Source organism: Theropithecus gelada, chromosome 15, assembly GCF_003255815.1.
Source record: "Theropithecus gelada isolate Dixy chromosome 15, Tgel_1.0, whole genome shotgun sequence".
Classification (NCBI taxonomy): Eukaryota; Metazoa; Chordata; class Mammalia; order Primates; family Cercopithecidae; genus Theropithecus; species Theropithecus gelada.
In genome coordinates this window covers 20,240,431-20,260,265 of record NC_037683.1, presented here as the reverse complement: position 1 = coordinate 20,260,265, position 19,835 = coordinate 20,240,431, and the positions used below count along the sequence as shown (strand labels likewise).

General features: G+C 36.7%; 1 protein-coding gene across 1 annotated transcript in view; it reads right to left on the bottom strand.

Moving 5' to 3' along the window:
• Positions 1 to 3,822: 3,822 nt before the first annotated feature.
• Positions 3,823 to 19,835, bottom strand: part of MEGF9 (multiple EGF like domains 9) — a 115,187-nt gene continuing 99,174 nt past the window's right edge. The window contains exons 4-6 of the mRNA XM_025360527.1: positions 15,878 to 16,018; positions 11,008 to 11,277; positions 3,823 to 8,904 (exon numbers count right to left, since the gene is read on the bottom strand). Coding sequence (XP_025216312.1) covers positions 8,453 to 8,904; positions 11,008 to 11,277; positions 15,878 to 16,018 — 863 coding nt within the window. The 3' untranslated portion in view covers positions 3,823 to 8,452. The remainder of the gene's footprint in view (positions 8,905 to 11,007; positions 11,278 to 15,877; positions 16,019 to 19,835) is intronic.

Sequence of the window (19,835 nt, the reverse complement as noted above, 5' to 3'; positions counted from 1 at the left end):
TAGCTTTTAGCTCCATTTTTTATTTTATGCTTTCTATTTTATTTTTGCTCTTGTTTTTGTTATCTCCTATCTGCATACTTTGGGTTTATTTTGCTCTTCGTTTTCTAGCTTTTTAAGATAGATGCTTACGTCATTAATTTGAAGTCTTTTTTCTAATATACACATTTAGTACTCCGAGCTTTTCTCTAAGTACTGCTTTAGCTGCATTCCACAATTGTGAAATGTTGTTTCATTTTCATTCAGTTCAAAATGCTAATTTTTCTTTTTTCTTTTTTTTTTTTTTTTGAGACAGAGTGTCACTCTGTCACCCAGGCTGGAGTGCAGTGGCGTGATCTCGGTTCACTGCAACCTCCACCTTCCAGGTTCAAGCAATTCTCCTGCCTCAGCCTCCCGAGTAGCTGGGATTACAGGTGCCGCCACCGCGCCTGGCTAATTTTGGTATTTTTAGTAGAGACGGGTTTTACCATGTTGGCCAGGCTGGTCTTGAACTCCTGACCTCAAGTGATCTGCCCACTTTGGCCTCCCAAAGTGCTGGGATTATATACCTGGTCTCTATGACTTACTTTTTTTGCTCATGTATATAACTGTATATAGCTGTAATTCATTCATTTTCCATGACTGCATAAAATTCTGTTCAAAGTATATGGATAGACTACAGTTCTTCTACTGACAGATATTTGGATTGTTTCCAAATATTTTGCTATAGTAAATAATGCTGCAATGAAGAATTTGAAATGCAGCTTCTGGTGCACATATATGAGTTTCTCTAAACTATATACCAGGAGTGAAATTACATGCACATCTTCAAAACATATAATTTTTCTTCATTTAACTTTGATTCTGTTTTTAATAATTCTTCCTAATCCCTCTTAGTAACTGTATGTTATCTCATCAAGTATATGCACTAAACTACATCTCTATCCTTTTTTTTTTTTTTTTTTTTGAGGAGTCTCACTCTGTCTCCCAGGCTGGAGTGCAATGGCGTAATCTCGGCTCACTGCACCCTCCGCTTCCCAGGTTCAAGCCATTCTCCTGCCTCAGCCTCCCAAGTAGCTGGGATTACAAGCATGCGCCACAGCATCCGGCTAATATTTGTATTTTTAGTAGAGACGGGGTTTCGCCATCTTGGCCAGGCTGGTCTTGAACTCCTGACCTCAGGTGATCCACCCGCCTCAGCCTCCCAAAGTGCTGGGATTACAGGTGTTAGCCATCGTGCCGGCCCACATCTCTGTTCTTGAACATCTAGAATTTATCCCCAATTTTTGAAACTTCATACACCAGTCTGAAAAAAATTTGTGAAGTTTCTGCTTTTTAGGTCATTTCCTTATGAAGAATTCCTAGAAGTGGACTTATTGAAATAAAGACCAATTTACCAATTGTGCCAATTTACATTCAGTGGGAGGATTTTTATTGCTGAAAAATGAAGTAATAATCCTTCAATTAGTTGTTTATCCTTTGGGGGTCATGGATCCTTTGGTTTTTTTTTGGAGATGGAGCCTTGCTCTGTCAGCCAGGCTGGAGTGCACTGGCACGAACTCGGCTCACTGCAAATTCCGCCTCCCAGGTTCAAGCAATTCTCCTGCCTCAGCCCCCTGAGTAAGTGCGATCACAGGCGCCTGCCACCATACCCGGCTAATTTTTGTATTTTTAGTAGAGATGGGGTTTCACCATGTTGGCCAGGCTGGTCTCGAACTCCTCACCTCAGGTGATCCACCCACCTCGGCCTCCCAAAATGCTGGGATTACAGGCGTGAGCCACCGCGCCAGGCAGATCATGGATCCTTTTGAGACAATGATTAAAGTATGGGTCTTCTCTCCAGAAAAAAAGAAACACAATTGCATCAATAAACAAAACAGCACGAAATTTCAAGGGTTTCTCAGAACCTCTGAAGCCCATGTAAACTGACACCTCTCTTGAATAAGAAATATTATCCTATCCACTGAATAGAAGTTTTCTTGCCATACTTCAACAAATAAGTTCACATACAAACTCTTGTATTGTCAACTACCTTTTGTACATAAACCATCACTTACTGAGCACCCACAATGTACCAGCAACATGCCAGATGCCAGAGGCAGAAGAATAAATGCTACTGATTTCAAGGAATACAGAGTCCAGTGGGAAAGGCACAAACTAACAAGTATTTATAATAAAATATGTGCAGTAGTAGAAGTATTCATTAGGCAAAATGGAGGTACAAATTTAAGAATTGATCAACTTTTCTTTATCAAAGGTTTGCAAAGAATGAATGAGCATTCTCAAGGATATTATAGGTAGGGGAAGCAGTACCGGCAAAGGGAGGAAGACATCATATAACCTGGCATATATAGGAAATTGCATGAGTTTAACAGGTTAAATTGGAACAGTAATTAACACTGGAAGAGCTGAGACTTTTCCTTCCTTGGGTCAAAGACTAAAAGAACCAATACTGACATATACAATTTTAGCAGTTTGTCTGACAACACAAAGGAAACCACAAAAGAAGATTTCCTCCCAAACACTTCTTTTATTACCCAAACCTACTCTTATTACATACAAAGAAAACATTTTGCCTGTTTTCTTTTGCAACTGTTTGAAGTGCAGTGTTCCATTCAACAGACAAGGTTTTAAAATCTACTTATTATTAATACAAACAAGCAGTACATTGTGAATTTAACATTGTCTGATGGCTTTCATTTTGTACACAGAAGTACTAGAAAGCCTGTACAATTACTACAATAATTTCTCATAAAATTGCCTTGAAAGACTAACTTATAGGTAAAACTACAATTTTAACATTGATTTAGATAGAATGTTGATTTTCAGCCTGTCAATTAACACTCCTAATGCTATCATCTCATGAAAAACAGTTTTTAATTCACCTTGACTTTTAAAATATAAGTAAGCACACTGTTACTTTGAAGTTACTGACTTAATTATAATGGAGCATGTGGAACTTTAAAAAACATAGGTGTCTTATACACCTATGGAAAATGAATACAACCAGTTTTGATAATGCAACCTTGCAAATGTCTTTACTTGTTTGTATATATATATACTTTCTCTTGAAAATGTAATTTGATTAGATTTCTGCCATGCTTATTCTTTTCCCTTAATAACCAATTCATATACATCACAGAACCACATGTATAAACATAAGGTGTTATTATAAAGTAATAAAACCTGTTTTCTTGTGTGGCTAGAAAAGAAAATATAAGAGTTTAAAAATTTAAATGTCAACCAACTGAAGTTGAACAAAACAATTTAAGTTTATAAAGCTCTCAGCACAAAGAAGTGCCTGACTTGTTTTTTCTTTTTTTTTTTTTTTCAAATAAAGGAATCTCTCAGATGGCATCCCATTAAACACCATCTAGCTTTGTCAAAATAAAGGTTCTTCAAGAGTAGCTTAAAATATTAAAAAGATGTACTCTTATTACAAGTTACCTAATAAATATGTAGAATATGGTTTCTCTTCAGATTTCTACCAAAGAAAGGAAATTCTTCATATGTGTGACAAAGAAATCCAAAGTGAGCAAGTTTTCTCTATAAAATCCAATGGATCTCAGAGGGAACAGGCAAAAGCACAAACAAAAATGTATGTTAATATATTTTCTTCTCAGGTTTTGTTTTGTTTTCCTCTAAGAGAAGGAATCTTCTTCATGGATTTTTTTTTTCCCCCAAGTAGAAAACATTCTTTAAGTGAACTTAAACAAAATGCATGGCCAATAAATGAAGGGTTCAAAGATTTTTATGAAGTGGGCTGAAAATAAATGATCCTTGGCATGTATTTGAAGATATCAAACAACTCTGACCACAAAAAAAAGTAAACAACAAATCTACAATAGGTACAAATTATATACATTTATTTTTAATAATTTTAAATAACACTCTTGTATAAATTCTTTCATATATTCAAATCATACACAAATTTAGAAATGCATGATGAAGCCTAGTACAGCATATGTATGAGACACGTTTTTAAAGTTTGTGTTAGAATTTTAGTGACATAAATACAAGTTTAATGTTTCAGAAACATTCCCTAATTGCTCGGGCTATAATTTAATGTATTATAGAGTGCTTATGCCTAGCATTACAACTTGACTTTAAATCATTTAGCTTTTGGACTTAGATCTGAAGCCCTGGGCTCACTTTCTAGGGCTGCTGCTGCAGTTATTGCATATGCATAAGTAACAAGAAAGATTCCCATATTGCCTTTGAGCAAACATCATTCAACCACTGACATTTTAATGATCCATAACCTTTAGTCCGTTTGCTATTATTTGACTTCTTCAGATGTATGAGTGTATTCTTCCTGCCTTTCCCTTTGGCATAGACACTGGCTCAGGGTTAAACAGAAAAATGCACTAACCTTCCCTTACTCCCCCGCACACACCAAATTCATTTAAGCTCCCAAACTCCTTACTATCAAGAAGAGTATAACAGACCAAAGATTCTTTGTGGATGAAGCCAGAAATGCTTTTCTTGCTGTAATACGTTACGCTGGGTTGCCTTTTACTTCTCTGAACTTTTTGTCAGAGACCTTGCCTTGAGCTGTGGAAATTCAATTCCTACCCACCTAGCCCAAAATATAAGAACCAGGTATGTTCATTTTAAGTGGTGTTACGTTCACCAAGCGTCCTAAAAAGTGTAGGACAAAAGTGAATGATCTAATAACCCTGTTCCAATCAAAGCTGTCAAGTGGATTCTCTACTCCCAAAACAAAACTTAAAGGGCTAAAGATCCTGATGGCACTCAGCTGACCAAAATAAACTAGTAGGTCAGTGAGTATTGCTTTAATGGTCAATTTACCTGGGAATATTGGTGCTAGAGAATAGTGATATAATTTGAGGTGTCTACAAATGTTGTCTAAAAAACCTCTCTCCTCTCATCCCATGTTTCATCCGTTCTCTACTCTTAAAATCTAGGTATCACTGGGAAGAGTAATGCACTAGGCCCACAGGACCTTAGTATTAATATAAATGAGCTTTAGTTTTCAAGTGTCATTTTTTTCTCTGTAACTGCAGAAATTCCATTAATAAAAGAACCCTGGGGGACAGAGGGTACAGGGAGTGAGAGGGGAGTAAGGGAGGACAAGGACATACTTAACACTACCTACGGCACCTAACCATCAGAAATGCATAGGCATTAATGAAGATAAAAGCATCGCTTAATGGCAGTATCTGTAATTTCCAAATAAGATTCACATCAGTGCTATCTTATTTAAAAATAAACACATTTCCAATCCTTACACAAACATTCTCCCAATATTAGGCTTTCTTTTTCTTTTTTCTTTTCTTTTTTTTTTTTTGAGATGGTGTCTTGCTCTGTCGCCCAGGCTGGAGTGAAATGGCGCCGTCTCGGCTCACTGTAACTTCTGCCTCCCGGGTTCAAGTGCTTCTCCTGCCTCAGCCTCCCGAGTAGCTGAGACTACAGGCACGCACCACCACACCCAGCTACTTTTTGTATTTTTAGTAGAGACGGGATTTCGCCATGTTGACCAGGCTGGTCTCGAACTCCTGACCTCGTGATCCACCCGCCTCAGCCTACCAAAGTGCTGGGATCACAGGCGTGAGCCACTGCACCCGGCCCAATATTAGGCTTTCTGAAGGACAGATGGCATCCTGCTGCTGGATGCCACAGTTTATGGGGCTCATGCCTTTAGAGGAAAGAACATTGTGCAGTGCATCCCATACTAGTTTCCTAGACTGATTTCAGTGGTAGATCACTTCGTGATTGGTTTATATTTTAAAGCAAATTATTTCCAGAAGCAAAAAGCTGGAGACATTAGAGGATATTATTTAAAACAAATGTTAAGACTTTTTTTCCCATTGAGAAAAATTATAACCATAACCTAGGAGCCATTAACAAATATTTAAAGGTAAACTTCCTTTGTGATTCAATTTTTCAATACTTTTTAAGGTCTGTTTCAAGGAATTTCTACATGGTCAAAATCCTCTTAGATTCCAACAAACCTCCTTTCTCTATTGGTTTAACTTCTGTTTAATAAATGTTCACTTCTCACTACCTTTAATCCTGACCTTTTTTGGGGGGTGGGGGGCGGTGTAACTGGGAGAAAGTCGGGTATGCCATTTTGCATAATTTCTTAGAATTGTGCAGTCTGTACACACATATGCAGCAACTGCTAGGGAAAGCAAGTTTTCCCTCCCTGCGTGAAAGATGAGTTCACCTTAATGAAGCACAAAACTGGCAGTTTTGTTTTCTAATCACTAACACTAGCTTCAGATAGTAAATCTTCCTGTGTTCATTTCGCTAAGTGCTTCATGGTTGTATGGCCCTGGATTGCTCCTGATATTTAAAAAAAATAAAAAACATCCACAAGTAGAACTCTTCCTCCTAGCTTTCTTGTGTCCATGGCTAGGCAATTTCTGCATATAGTTGAAAAAACATGTGCTTTAGAGTTAGAAGCCCTGATTCCAAGCCTAATAATGACACACATTGTATAGCCTTGAACAAGACATTTAGCTCCTCTGTGCCTCAGTCTTTTCATCTATAAAATGGGGAGAACAATTACTTCCTCAGGGGGCTATGGTGTGGAAGAGAGGACACACATATGGAAAAGTGCTTTGCAAACTACAAAGGGCTATAGAAAAACTAAATAATTTTCATATAATGTAATATAATGTAACCTCTATTCTTCTGAGCAATGGCCAAATATGCAAAGCACCCTCAGATTACCAGAAGTAGATTATCTGCTTGTACTCCCTCCAGAACATCATCTCCAAACCCTGAGAACAACTTAGGGGTCTCCTATAAAGGGATGACCAAGTTCTAGTTTTTTCTCTAGGGAAGTTAGGCAAAGGGGTCAGCTTGGATTTCCTAGGTCTAATCTAATAAGTTTTTATTTTTTTTTCTAACCACTTCACAGTTCACTGTTCCTCCTAATAAGTTATATTTGACTTCTGACCACCTTTCCCACCCACCTTGCTTAACCCAAAATGTCAATATCATAATAAATGAGAGCAACAGTAGTTAGCCTCTAGGAAAAAAACTGCATCAAAAAGCAAGAACTAACTATACACACCCATCTACAAAGCTACCCACTAACCAGACAGGAAGACGATGGGAGAACTATAGCACTGCAGGGAGATGGCACATACCTCATGGCAAATGAGTGACAGGCTATGTTCACATGTAGAGATTTTTTATTTGGGGTGAGGGAGAGATTATAAATATTTCACAGGCATGAAAACTACAGATCCCAAGTAATATGATGGCTTTTCTCTTGGAACTAAAATATTTCTATCCTTTGGAAGACTATCTTTTACATTCAAGAAAAACATTTTTTAATGAGGATATGTTTTATATTAATCTATGTAAAATATATAGGGTAGCTAGTGTCTACTTAGATTAATGTTTTCGGAGAATGCATCCTATGTCCCAGCTTAATGATTATTGACTTCAAAATCTATTGCTTGAATCATAGTAAGTCAAAGAGCATGTAACTCTACTTTTAGACTGAGAAAGGAAAGAAAGATTAGAAACATTCGACCTCTTATAAATTTCAGCAATGTCCTCAAGAGGGACTAAAAATGACTGATGCTCACCAGAGTCCCAGCTCTAGCAATATTGCCATCTATTTTACAGTATTTTAAGCAATCCCCATATTTTTCTTTTTACAACACCATTAACTGCTGTACAAATAAATTCCAGATGATAAAATATGACAAGATTTTTTTTTACAAATAGATACAAATACAATGTTGACCAGATATGCTACATTAACTATGTACACCTTATTTCTCTAGAGGCAGGAATATTCCTTACTTTTAGACAATTGATCATTTACACTGAGACCCTGAGGAGGACCATCAGCCTCCTGCTCCCCAATGCTGCCTTCCTCCATTAGAAGCTTATCCTGTGCTTTCATCTCATCACTGAGCAAGAATCCTAGGAGGAAAAAACCAAGCCCTTCTGAAGATCTTGGGACTTTTCTATCCCTCTTCTAGAAACTATCAAGATTATTTATTGTGATACAGCCTAGAAACCAGCTTTTCCTCAATGATGTCCTTTTGTATAGTAAAATGAATATTATCCCTGACACTGTTTTTAAAAAAATGTTTCAGGAATGAAGATGAAGTCTTCCAGCAGTCTTTTCCCCCTCCACATCCATCATCTTGTTACCACTGGCTTGGTGAACACTTCCCCAGGAGTCTATCTGGAGGTCAAAGTGGTTTTGGCCTGCACAATGGGGTTTAGCCTTTCCATACTCCCACGTGGTTTAGTACAAAAATATACTTTACTTCAAGTCCTAATGACAATGAACACTTCAGATCTTCATGGGAAAACTAAGAGCAATAGATAGGCTAAGCGCATTACAAATTTGTACCTGAAAATTTCAGATGCACTATTTGCCTTTGCTTTCTCAGCAAACTCTAGCCAGGCTTTGTCTGGCCCAGGGGCTGATGCTTATAAGCACTGTGGTTTAACAATTCAGGAGAATATTTCTAGCTCCTTAGGCTTTGTAGTTATGTATGGGCGTCGTCAGGGTCAGTTGCCCATTGGGAGCCACTTCATTGCCATCATCTTCCAACAATCCCGAAACATCTGCATTGGGAATGCTGTCATGGTAGCTGCTGAAACTGATATTGTCTTCTTTCAGCTCGATGGTCCAAAAGGGGGCATTGAGTTTCCGGTTTTGGTACTCACGGTACATATATACAGCCCCCACAAATCCCATTAGCAGCACCACAACAATGATGATGACTGTCAAAATGATGATGTTAAACTGGGTCCATGATACATCAGCTAAAGCTGAAGTGCTGTTTTCAGAAGTGCTTACTGAAAAGACAGTCTGCAGGGTTGTAGGGGTAAAAGTACTATTTATAACAGGGGTGGGCACTGATGTGGTCAAAGAGGCATTGGAAACCAAAATGGTAGAACCTTCAGGTGTTGGAACAATAACTTCTGAAAATAAAAACAGAGAATGAAATGTAAAAGACAAAATTATCTAGTTTTGAGAAACAATAAAAGAAATACACATGGGAGTGAATGTTGATGTAGGATGTTGACATGATATTCTGCTTTAAGATAATGCAAGTTAAAAATAATTTTTAAAGAAATATAGTGATAAGGGTAAGAATCAGGGTCTATAAAGCTAGATTATTACATCTATGGCTGTTTTCCAATATGTATAATATCTACATTAAAATCTTTGAGTCGGGTGTGGTGGCTCACACCTGTAATCCCAGCACTTTAGGAGGCCGAGGCGGGTGGATCACGAGTTCAGGAGTTCAAGACCAGCCTGGCCAAGATGGTGAAACTCTGTCTCTACTGAAAATACAAAAATTAGCTGGGCGTGGTGGCGGGCACCTGTAATCCCATCTATTCAAGAGGCTGAGGCAGAGAATTTTTTGAACCCGGGAGGCGGAGGTTGCAGTGAGCTGAGATTGTGCCACTGCACTCCAGACTGGGTGACAGAGCAAGACTCTGTCTCCGAAAAAAAAAAAAAAAATTGGGAAAATTCCAGTGGAGTTGTCCATTCTTATTTACTCTTAGATAAAATCATACAAATTCCTGCAAAGGCAGTAAATTTGTCACTACTGAGTTCTAAATCACATAGTTAAAAGTGACAGGGGTATATGGCAATCATTTGAACAAAAATAAGTCTAACAAGTCTGATGGCATTTCATAAAGGTAAAATAATTATCTGCAAAGGAGGTGTAGGCAAAACTGTACCTCGAGTTATGTCTGAAAAACAAATTTTAAATGTCCGAGGCTGACGTCAGCCAAGAGAGAAAACAGCTTTCCTTAATTCCATGTGTAGGAATTCTTCCTTTGTGTAAATTACAACTACTTTATAATTTAGGTACTATACTTTGTATGTCTAATGGCAGCATAGTTTGGTGGAAGGACTAAAGGCTTTGGAATCAAATAGAAGTGTGTGGCTATAGATAAGTAAATTTTTTTAAAGCTCAATTTCCTTATCTGTAAAATGTGAATAACATCAACTTTGCAGAGTTCTTGGGAAGGATTAAATGAAATAATGTACCACACGCATTATCACATTTAATGCTTGGCATATAGCAGGTACTCAATAAAATTATTACTATTATTATTATAATTCTTCACCACAAAAGCCATATCAACTTATTCTAAAAAGAGGCAAAGTTTGTACATATTACTTAATAGCTAATAAGAAAAATCATCAGTCCTGTCAGTTAAGTATGGACAAAGTGTGCCTCCCAAATAGGTAACAGAACTGAGTAGTGGGATCTCTAGCTAGTAATAGGGTTCAATCTGAATCTTTTTGTCTTAATCACAACAGTATCAAGATATCAAGAAAATGGCAGAAAGATGGCACTTGCCACAGACCAGCTGCTCATCAGCCTCGTGTTCACAATGTTAGAATATCAAAGAGTGGTTTGTAGAACAGCATGGTCCAATCTCTCTGTGACCTAATAAACCCTCAATATCCCTAACTTATCCTGAATTTATAATCATTAATTTTTAAAATTAATCTTTACTGAGCTTTCCAGTAAGAAATATTTTGCCACGTGAATAAGTTTGCTTCTAAAAATCAAAAGGAATATTATTATTTCCTCCTTTGTACGTGGGGGAAACTTAGGCCCAAAGTTAGGAGAGATGCTAGAATGAACTCCAGCTTCTCAGCTAGAACTTCTAACCAGATTAGATGTCCCTCCTTCAAAAGACCTTTGATGATCCCTCAAAGTGATGAGAATAAAGGAAGCAAAGAATAAAAGAAATGATAGGATTCTTAAATTATTAACATAAAAATAAAAATAGATGAAGAGAAAAATGTGAGAACATTTTGTCTCACTCTCGCAACGACTTTGTCTTGGTCCTCAAATTTCTGGAGTTGACTGTGGAGTGTCAGAAGAGCAGCAGGAATGGAAAGAAACCTCTTTAGGCAAATATCTATCAAAATCTATTTCCAAAAACTCCTCTGGTAGGGTTGGAAGGTTTTACAAAGCCTTCCATTTTTCACTGCTGAAATTTTCACTGCTAGGTTTAGATATTAAATTTACAATCACTTAGGTGAAGTTTTACCTTTCTTGATGCAATTTCCCTCGAGGTCTTGAACATAACCTTCTAGGCAGTTCTCACACCAAAACCCAGTGGTGTTATGGAGGCAGTTGATGCACTCACCACTCTCAGGCTTACAAATCTTTGGAGTTTTAACTGGGTCCACATGGCCGTGACATTGGCACTTTCTACAGATGCTGTCAAAATTGTAATAACCATTTTCACATTTATTGCAGTTCGGGCCCATGTAACCATCTTTACACTGGTCACATTCAGGTTCCAATTCACTCGATTCTAAAAGAGAGAATGCCAGAATAGTTTAGTACAGTCGGAAGCTACAATTAAAAATGCAAAACAACAACTAGTCCTTAGAAATATTTATAACCCCAGAACTTTGGAGGCCAAGTGGAAGGATTGCTTGAGCCCAGGAGTTTGAGACCAGCCTGGGCAACATAGTGAGACCCTGTCTCTAATTTTTAAAAAAAGTTTTATAAACCTTCCCTACTGTCTCCTCTCTAGAGACATATAATAATGTCTATTAATTAATTAAACTAAGAATCTATAATCTATTTACTAATTTTCCAGCTTATTGTAGGAATGATGGGGCCATTCAGAGAACCTATTCAGGTAGAGAGCAAAACAAATAGGCTTACAAAAGAAGTCTGACTGATTATGATGAGTTGGCACTCTCATAACTGTGTTATTCACTTCTTTTTATAGATGACAGATTGGATAAAATATTGTTTTAACAAAAACTTCCTCCATCCCTCTCATACTTAAATGTTGGTACTCTGCAGACTTCTACTCTTAGTTTCTTTCTCTTCTCTGCTCATTCTCCATGGGTGGACTCATCCACTGACATCATCAACAATTCCAACATGTGTATCTCTAGTCTATATCTCTGTCCTAAATTCCAAACTATATACTAACTTCCTGTACACCTGGATCCACAAACAGCTCAAACTTAACATGTACAACACTGTCCTCAGTATCTTCCCTTCCTGAGTCCTGTCTTCCTCCAATGTTCCCTATATCTCAGTGAATGGTACCAACATCTACCCACTTGCATAAGCCAAAACACTGAGAATCATCTCTCAATCCTCCTTCTCCCTGTGTCCCTTCTAAGCAGTTATCAATTCATATCAATTGTACCTGATGAAAGTCTTTCCAATCCACAGATGTCTCTTTTCATTCCCACTGGAGTGATCTTAGATTAAGCCTTCATCATTTCTCACCTAAATTATTGTAGCTACTTCCTCATGGTTCTTTTTATCACAATGCACCCCTACATTCACTTTGAACTTCAAAGTAAATAAGAACATTTTACTTCTCTAGAGAAATCTCTTCAATGGCTCCCTGACTCCTTCAGGATTAAGTGAAAATGTAATAGAATTTTTAGTACCTTTCATAATCTGACCTCTGCCTACTTCTCTCAACTTTTCTCTCTTCACTTCACACTCCACCACCCCCTAAGGTTCAGGCACATTAAATGGCTTAAGAGAACTCCCAAAAACTGCCTGCTTTCTTTTCTCTGAGATTTTGTACATACTGCTTTCTCTGCATGGGACATCCTCTTGTCTCTCTATTTCTAGTTCAGTTAGCAAATTCAATCTGTAGAAATTAACTCAGATATTATTTCTTCTCAGAAGCACAAAAGTTTTCCTTGATTTCCTCAGTTTGGGATAGGGTTAGTCTATGCTTAACTGTAACACATGTCATTTGAAATTGTAATTACCTAATTACTTGTGTGTCTCTCCCATTAAATTATGAGCTACTTGATATTTTTCTGTCTTTATTGCTAATGTTTAGCACAGTGCCTAAAACACAGCATGTGTTCAATATATATATACTGAGTAATTTCACCTTAGGCAGTAGGAACATAACAACTCATACCTATCTGCTTCTTTTTAATTCTTCATAGGATTTCAATTCTGGATTCTTCATTATATTTAATAAATAATTTTTTTTTTTTTTTTGAGACGGAGTCTTGCTCTGTCTCCCAGGCTGGAGTGCAGTGGCCGGATCTCAGCTCACTGCAAGCTCTGCCTCCCGGGTTCACGCCATTCTCCTGCCTCAGCCTCCCGAGTAGCTGGGACTACAGGCGCCCGCCACCTCGCCCGGCTAGGTTTTTTTTGTATTTTTTAGTAGAGACGGGGTTTCACCGTGTTAGCCAGGATGGTCTCGAACTCCTGACCTCATGATCCACCCGTCTCGGCCTCCCAAAGTGCTGGGATTACAGGCTTGAGCCACCGCGCCCGGCCAATAAATAATTTTTAATAATAAACAAATCATCTTTTAAATCTGCTAGATAGATCTTTTCTTAGAATTTACTATTATAATTACACTAACAGGATCACTCTGTTATCTAAACACAGACTAATGTTATTATAGCAGGAATACTTTACAGTGGTCATAGAACTTGTGGCAATGAATCATATTTCTGATGCTCTTTATGAAAAATAAATTCCTTTCATCTTTCACTTTTACTTTTTAAAATGGCTTTGAGATATAATTTATATACTGTAACATTCATTAAAAGCATACAATTCAATGGTTTGTATATTCCCAGAGTGTGCAATTGATAAAGAATTCTAACTTACCACTTACAATCCTAGTTGGTAGTGTGACCTCAAGTAAGTTACTAAACTCTGAGCCTCAGCTTTCCATATTTCAAATAAGGGAATTAAACCAGAAATACTTAGGTTACTTTTAGCAATAAAAGGTGGCAGCTGAATTATTCATAACCCATGCAAACAACAATATACAGGAAAAAAATAATTAGTGAAAAGGCATATACTCCTTGTTCTCAATGAAGTTATAGCTTACAACAGTACCATATTTTACAGCATTTTTGTACTTCAACAACTATAGCAACAATAACTAATCTAAATAATTCCTGATGAAGTAGATTGAAGGACTGAAATTAAGGTTTGTGAAAGTCTTTCATGCCTGTCATGGGCAGACCAACTGGACCTCAAACATGACATTCAATGTGCCTGCCTCATGTTTCACTCCTTCTGTCTTATACTTTGTTTCTGCCATTCCTAAGTAGTTTCTTGATCAAATCGGCTGTTTTAAGATTTCTGTACCATTGTTCCTATTGATCTTTTTATCTGAAATGACCTTCCTTCTCCTGTCTACCTGCTAAATGCAGACTCCCATCACAAGACTCAGCTTTTATGTCACATCCTCCCTGAAGCCATTGCTGATATTCCCCCACTTCAGGTAAAGTAATTATTCCCTCTTGGTGCATCCACTGTACATAAATGCATGATATTGCACTGCAGTACGAGAGTTTGAGGGAGAGGATAATTTCCTACTGGGAGATACAGAAAAGTCTTTATGAAGCAGGTAACATTTGAACTGGGCCTTGCTGGGAAGGTCACCAAAAAGCAAGCAAAAAATTAAACTACAAAATAGAAAAAAATATTTATAAATCATATATCTGTTAAGGGACTTGTATCCAGAACATATAAAGAATTATTTCAACTCAATGATAACAAGATAAGTAATCCAAACTTTAAATGGGCAAAGGATCTGAACAGACATTTCTCTAAATATATAAATGACCAATAAGCACATAACTAGCCATCAGGAACATGCAACTTAAAATCACAGTGGAATATCACTTCATATCTACTAGAATGGCTATAATTATATAAAGGCAGATAGTAAGTGTTGGTGAAGCTATGGAAAATTTGGAACCCACATACAGGGCTGGTAAGAATGAGAATGTAAAATGGTGTACTCATTTTGGAAAACAGCCTGACAGTTCCTCAAATGGATAAACATAGTTACTACATGACCCAGGAATTCCACTCCTAGGTATATACTGAAGATAAATGAAAATGTATGTACACACAAAAACCTGTATACAAATGTTCACAGCAGCATTATTTGTAATAGCCAGAAATTGGAAACAACACGAATGTCTATCAATTGAAGAACAGATAAATGAAATGGGGTATAACACAATAAAATATTATTTAGTAACAAAAAGGAATGAAGTATTGGACATGTTATAACATGAATGAACTGAAAATACTATGCTAAGTGAAAAAAGCCAGACACACAAGGCCATATATTGTATGACTTCACTTATATGAAATGTTCAGAATGGGCAAATCCATAGAGCAGAAAAAGCAGGTTAGTGGTTGCCTACGGCCAGACAAAAAGGGAGTAATTGCTAATGATTATAGGATTGTTTTTTAGGTCCTTTTGATGGGGGAGGTGATGAAAATTTCTAAAATTGATTGTGGTCATGGTTGCACAACTTTGAGACTATGTACTAAAAAAACTGAATTTTGCATCTTAAATTGTATGAAATGTGAATTATAGCTCAAGAAAGCTATTATTTAAACAGACAGGGAGAAAGAAAGGAAGGGAGGAAAGAATTCAAACCAGCATCACCCAGCTAAGCTGCTTTGAAAGTCCTAGTGAAAATATGTGAAATAATGAATGCTTATTGTTTTAAGTCACTAAATTTTAAGGTAATTGGTTATTTAGCAATAGATAACTAATACATACATCAGTATTAAATGATTCAACTATATTTATTAGATTGCCATATATACGCAATTAGTCAACATTATTTGGTATCTAGGAGGAACTAATTAGTAAATGTCACCTTGAAATAGGTGAGCAAAAGTTGCTCAGTCTTGAAGTTCCTGTATTAACTCATTGTGCAGGTTTTTAGACACTTTAAGTCTCATTCACATATATATATTTGAATTAGATTATAAATTCCTGGAAAGGAAAACTTTTGCTGTTTTTTTAACTCCCTTTCACCTATGGCATCCAGAACTTTATTCATTAATGCAATTTATACCTATTGATAACTGATTCACTGATTTTTTTTTCCCCTCTAAAATGAAGAGTTAGAGAAAAGCCTTACTTATAGAGCAGCTGCCTGTAGATGTCACTGCTGAACAAGGGCAGCGAAGACATTCTTTAGTGGCATCAGGACTCTGATAAAATCCTTCTTTACACTCTTCACAGTGATTTCCTTTGCTATTCTGGCAGTTTAAACAAGCACCTAAAAGAAGTAAATTAATTTTAAAGGTTAAAGATTTACCTTGAAAGCCAAGTAACTTTCAAAAATCATGCCTGCAACAAAAAGATCATAAGAAAAAGAAAAACTAATAGGGGTTGATAGAGTTAATTTCTACCCCACCTGATTTCTATACTGCCCATGCCTCTGAATTGTGTCCCCTACTAGTTTGTAAACTCCTTAGGAAAAGGTGGGATACAGGATTAGTGGTTCAGGAAACCCTTGCTGGTTGATCTGATTATATACCAAAAGTAGGCCAAGTATACACCAAGGAAAAAATAAAAACAATCCAAATACATATTAATAGAAAAAACTGTGGCATTTTCATAAGCGAACTAATCATACATGCATGAACATGCATAAATCTTTTTTTTTTTTTTTTTTTTTTTAAGAGATGGGGCCTCCCAAGTGGCTGGGACTATAGGAGCATGCCATTACACCCGGCTAATTTTTAAACTATTTGTAGAAACAGGATTTCACTGTGTTGCCCAGGCTGATATTGAACTCCCAGCCTCCAATGCTTCTCCTGCCATCAGCCTCCCAAAGTTTTGGGATTATAGGCGTGAGCCATTAGATTAGCCACCCAGCTTAAATCTTATAAAGAATGTAGGCTGAAAAGCAAATTGGAGAATAACACATACAGAAAGAGAATACTTATTAAAATTTAAAAACCACACTAAGCACGCTAAGCAAATGGATACTAACCAGATGGACATAAATATGAGTACACTAACCAGATGGACATAAATATGAGGTAAAAATTCAAATGTGGATTGCCAGGGTATAGGGGAATGTTATACTCCACTTGTCTCTGTGGAGGGAGGTGGGTAAGACAGGACTAGGGAGGAAAAGAGGACCTCAACTTTATTTGAAATTTTCTATTTCAAAGATGTAACTATATACATATGTGTATAAATATGAAGTAAAATGTCAAAATGTTAATCTTTATTATTAATAATTCTGGGTGTGAGTGCATAAGTATTTGCTATATTATTCTCCATAGCTTTATATATTTAAAAATTTAAAGTAAAAATAAAAACAATTAATAAAGAAAAGAAAAAAAAGTGGCAAAGTTAGGTTTTGTAATAATACTCCCTTGGCACTCTATGAATAAGGATGTTCTACAGACATTGGAAGCAGCATAACATTTGAAAACAGGAAATGAGAAAGTGTAGCATAATTTACATTCCTTCCTTATGGGGCCACCAAGATTCAAAGGGACACTTAGAACTACTACTATGGAAATTAGTGAGTAAACTCAACATAGAGATCTAGGAAGATAATGACATTTTACAAAGTAAACTAACTACAGTTCAATGCTAAAACTATTCATAAAGTCTTGATTTCTTTTCCTTACTAGTAGAAATATTTTTTAAAAAGGGAGAGAGAATAAGGCTGTGAAATAAAATGGTCTCACAACTGAAGCAAAACTTGAAAAAAACAAAATAATGAAAATGTCATCAACCTACATGTTAAAAATCTCAATTTTTTTTTTTTTTTTTTTTTGAGACGGAGCTCGCTCTGTGGCTCAAGTTAGAGTGCAGTGGCATGATTTCTGCTCACCGCTCACTGCAACCTCTGCCTTCAGGTTCAAGTGATTCTCCTGCCTCAACTTCCCGAGTACCTGGGATTACAGGAGCGTGTCACTACGCCCGGCTAATTTTTGTATTTTAGTAGAGACAGGGTTTCACTATGTTGGCCAGGCTGGTCTCGAGCTTCTGACCTCAAGTGATGCATCCATGTAGGCTTCCCTAAGGGTAAATCTCAATTCTTAACTGACTACAGCAAAATTCCCCCAAAACTTCATGAATTTATTGTGAAAGATATCTTCAAAAGTTTGTTATATGAACACTTAACATTAAATCAAACTTGTATGTAAATATCATTGTTTTCAATCATGTAATTTTAAAGGCCTGATAGTGTTGATGATTTTTTCCCACATATAACAAAGTAGTATACACTCATGCCGTGGTAGACACTTTAGGTACTAGCTTCTTTCCAGATCTTCCTATATCATGATCTCTCTTTAGCTATGTATCTTTGTGACAATAAAAACAGCTGAAAAATACATACTAGGAAACTGGAGTTTTGCTCTAAAAATAAAACAATTTTAAAAGTTAAATTGTTCCTCAGGTTGGACACGTCAAAACCTGCATTATGTGTGAAATCTGTCTACCTACTCTCCCCCTATTAAAAATGTTCAATACAAAGAATTTTTAAGAGAAAAAGTTCTGATAAAGTGCTAAGCTTTAATATAAAAATACCTGGAAAAAAAAAAAAGCTAACAGTTCTGTAATAAAATTTGCATGTTTAAGGTAAGATGCAGTCCAATAATAAGTCCTTTGTGCATAACTGATGTGATAAGAAAAGGTCATGTTGCGACCCTTTATATATATATATGTGTGTGTGTGTGTGTGTATATATATATATATATAAAGGGTATATATATATATGCCAGGCCTGGTGGCTCACGCCTGTAATCCCAGCACTTTAGGAGGCCGAGGCAGGCGGATCACCTGAGGTCAGGAGTTCGAGACCAGCCTGACCAATATGGTGAAACCCTGTCTCTATTAAAAATACAAAATTAGTCAGGTGTGGTGGTACATGCCTGTAATCCCAGCTACTCAGAAGGATGAGACAGGAGAATCACTTGAACCTGGAAAGCAGAGGTTGCAATGAGCCGAGATTGCACAATTGCACTCCAGCCTGGGCAACAGAGTGAAACTCTTTCTCAAAAAAAAAAAAAAAAAATATATATATATATATATATAAATAAGTCACATACTTGTAACACTTTACTCCTACAGTGCTACTGGGCTTACATGCTTATTATTTTGGGGCTTTTTACTATTCTAAATAAGACTCCACATGTCTGTGACTACCACAATATAATTCTACTCTCTTAAGCCATTTATACCAGAATATTTTTTCCAGAAGAATTTTTTATTTCTGTTTGTTTTTTGCCATACCCTGCAATGAGAAATCAATGAGTAAAAAAAAAACCTTACATGGTAAACAATGCTATCTCAAAAGTAAAAATGAAAGCAAGTATAAGTATAAAATGTAGCCCAACACAGTGGCTCAAACCTGTAATCCCAGCACTTTGGGAGGTCAACACAGGTAGATCGCTTGAGCCCCGGAGTTTGGGACCAGCCCGGGCAACAGGGAAAAACCTTGTCTCTACAAAAAATACAAAAATTAGCTGGGTGTGGTGGTGCATGCCTGTAGTCCCAGCTACTCGGGAGGCTGAGGTGGGAGGATCGCTTGAGTCTGGAAGGTTGAGGCTGTAGTGAGCTATGATCATGCCACTGCACTCCAGCCTGGGAAACAGAGTGAGACCCTGTCTCAGAAGAAAAATAAATAAATTTTAAAAAGGATAAAATTCATTGATTCTTAAATATTCATCACTGTTTACATTGCTTTACGGTGCATGTACCTTAAGTACAACTATAGAGAAAGAAAACTAATAAAGATAGACCAGCCATAAATAACCAAAGTGTTAACAACAGTTGTGAGAGGCAATAGCCCTTTCAGTGTTTTCCCCCTCCAGTCTTCAAATGATCTCTAGTATACATGCATCACTTTTATTTTTTGTTATCTTGATTTTTCTTATTGTAAAATAACACACTGTAAAATATATCACAAACACATTGTAAAATATTTCAAGAACTCAAGCAATTTGAAACACTTCCTATATATATTTAAGAATTATTTATTTTTACAATAAAAATAAAGACCATAACGTTTAAAACCTATATACGGTAGAAACTAATGATGTGAATTTGCTTTTTTAATAGCTTAC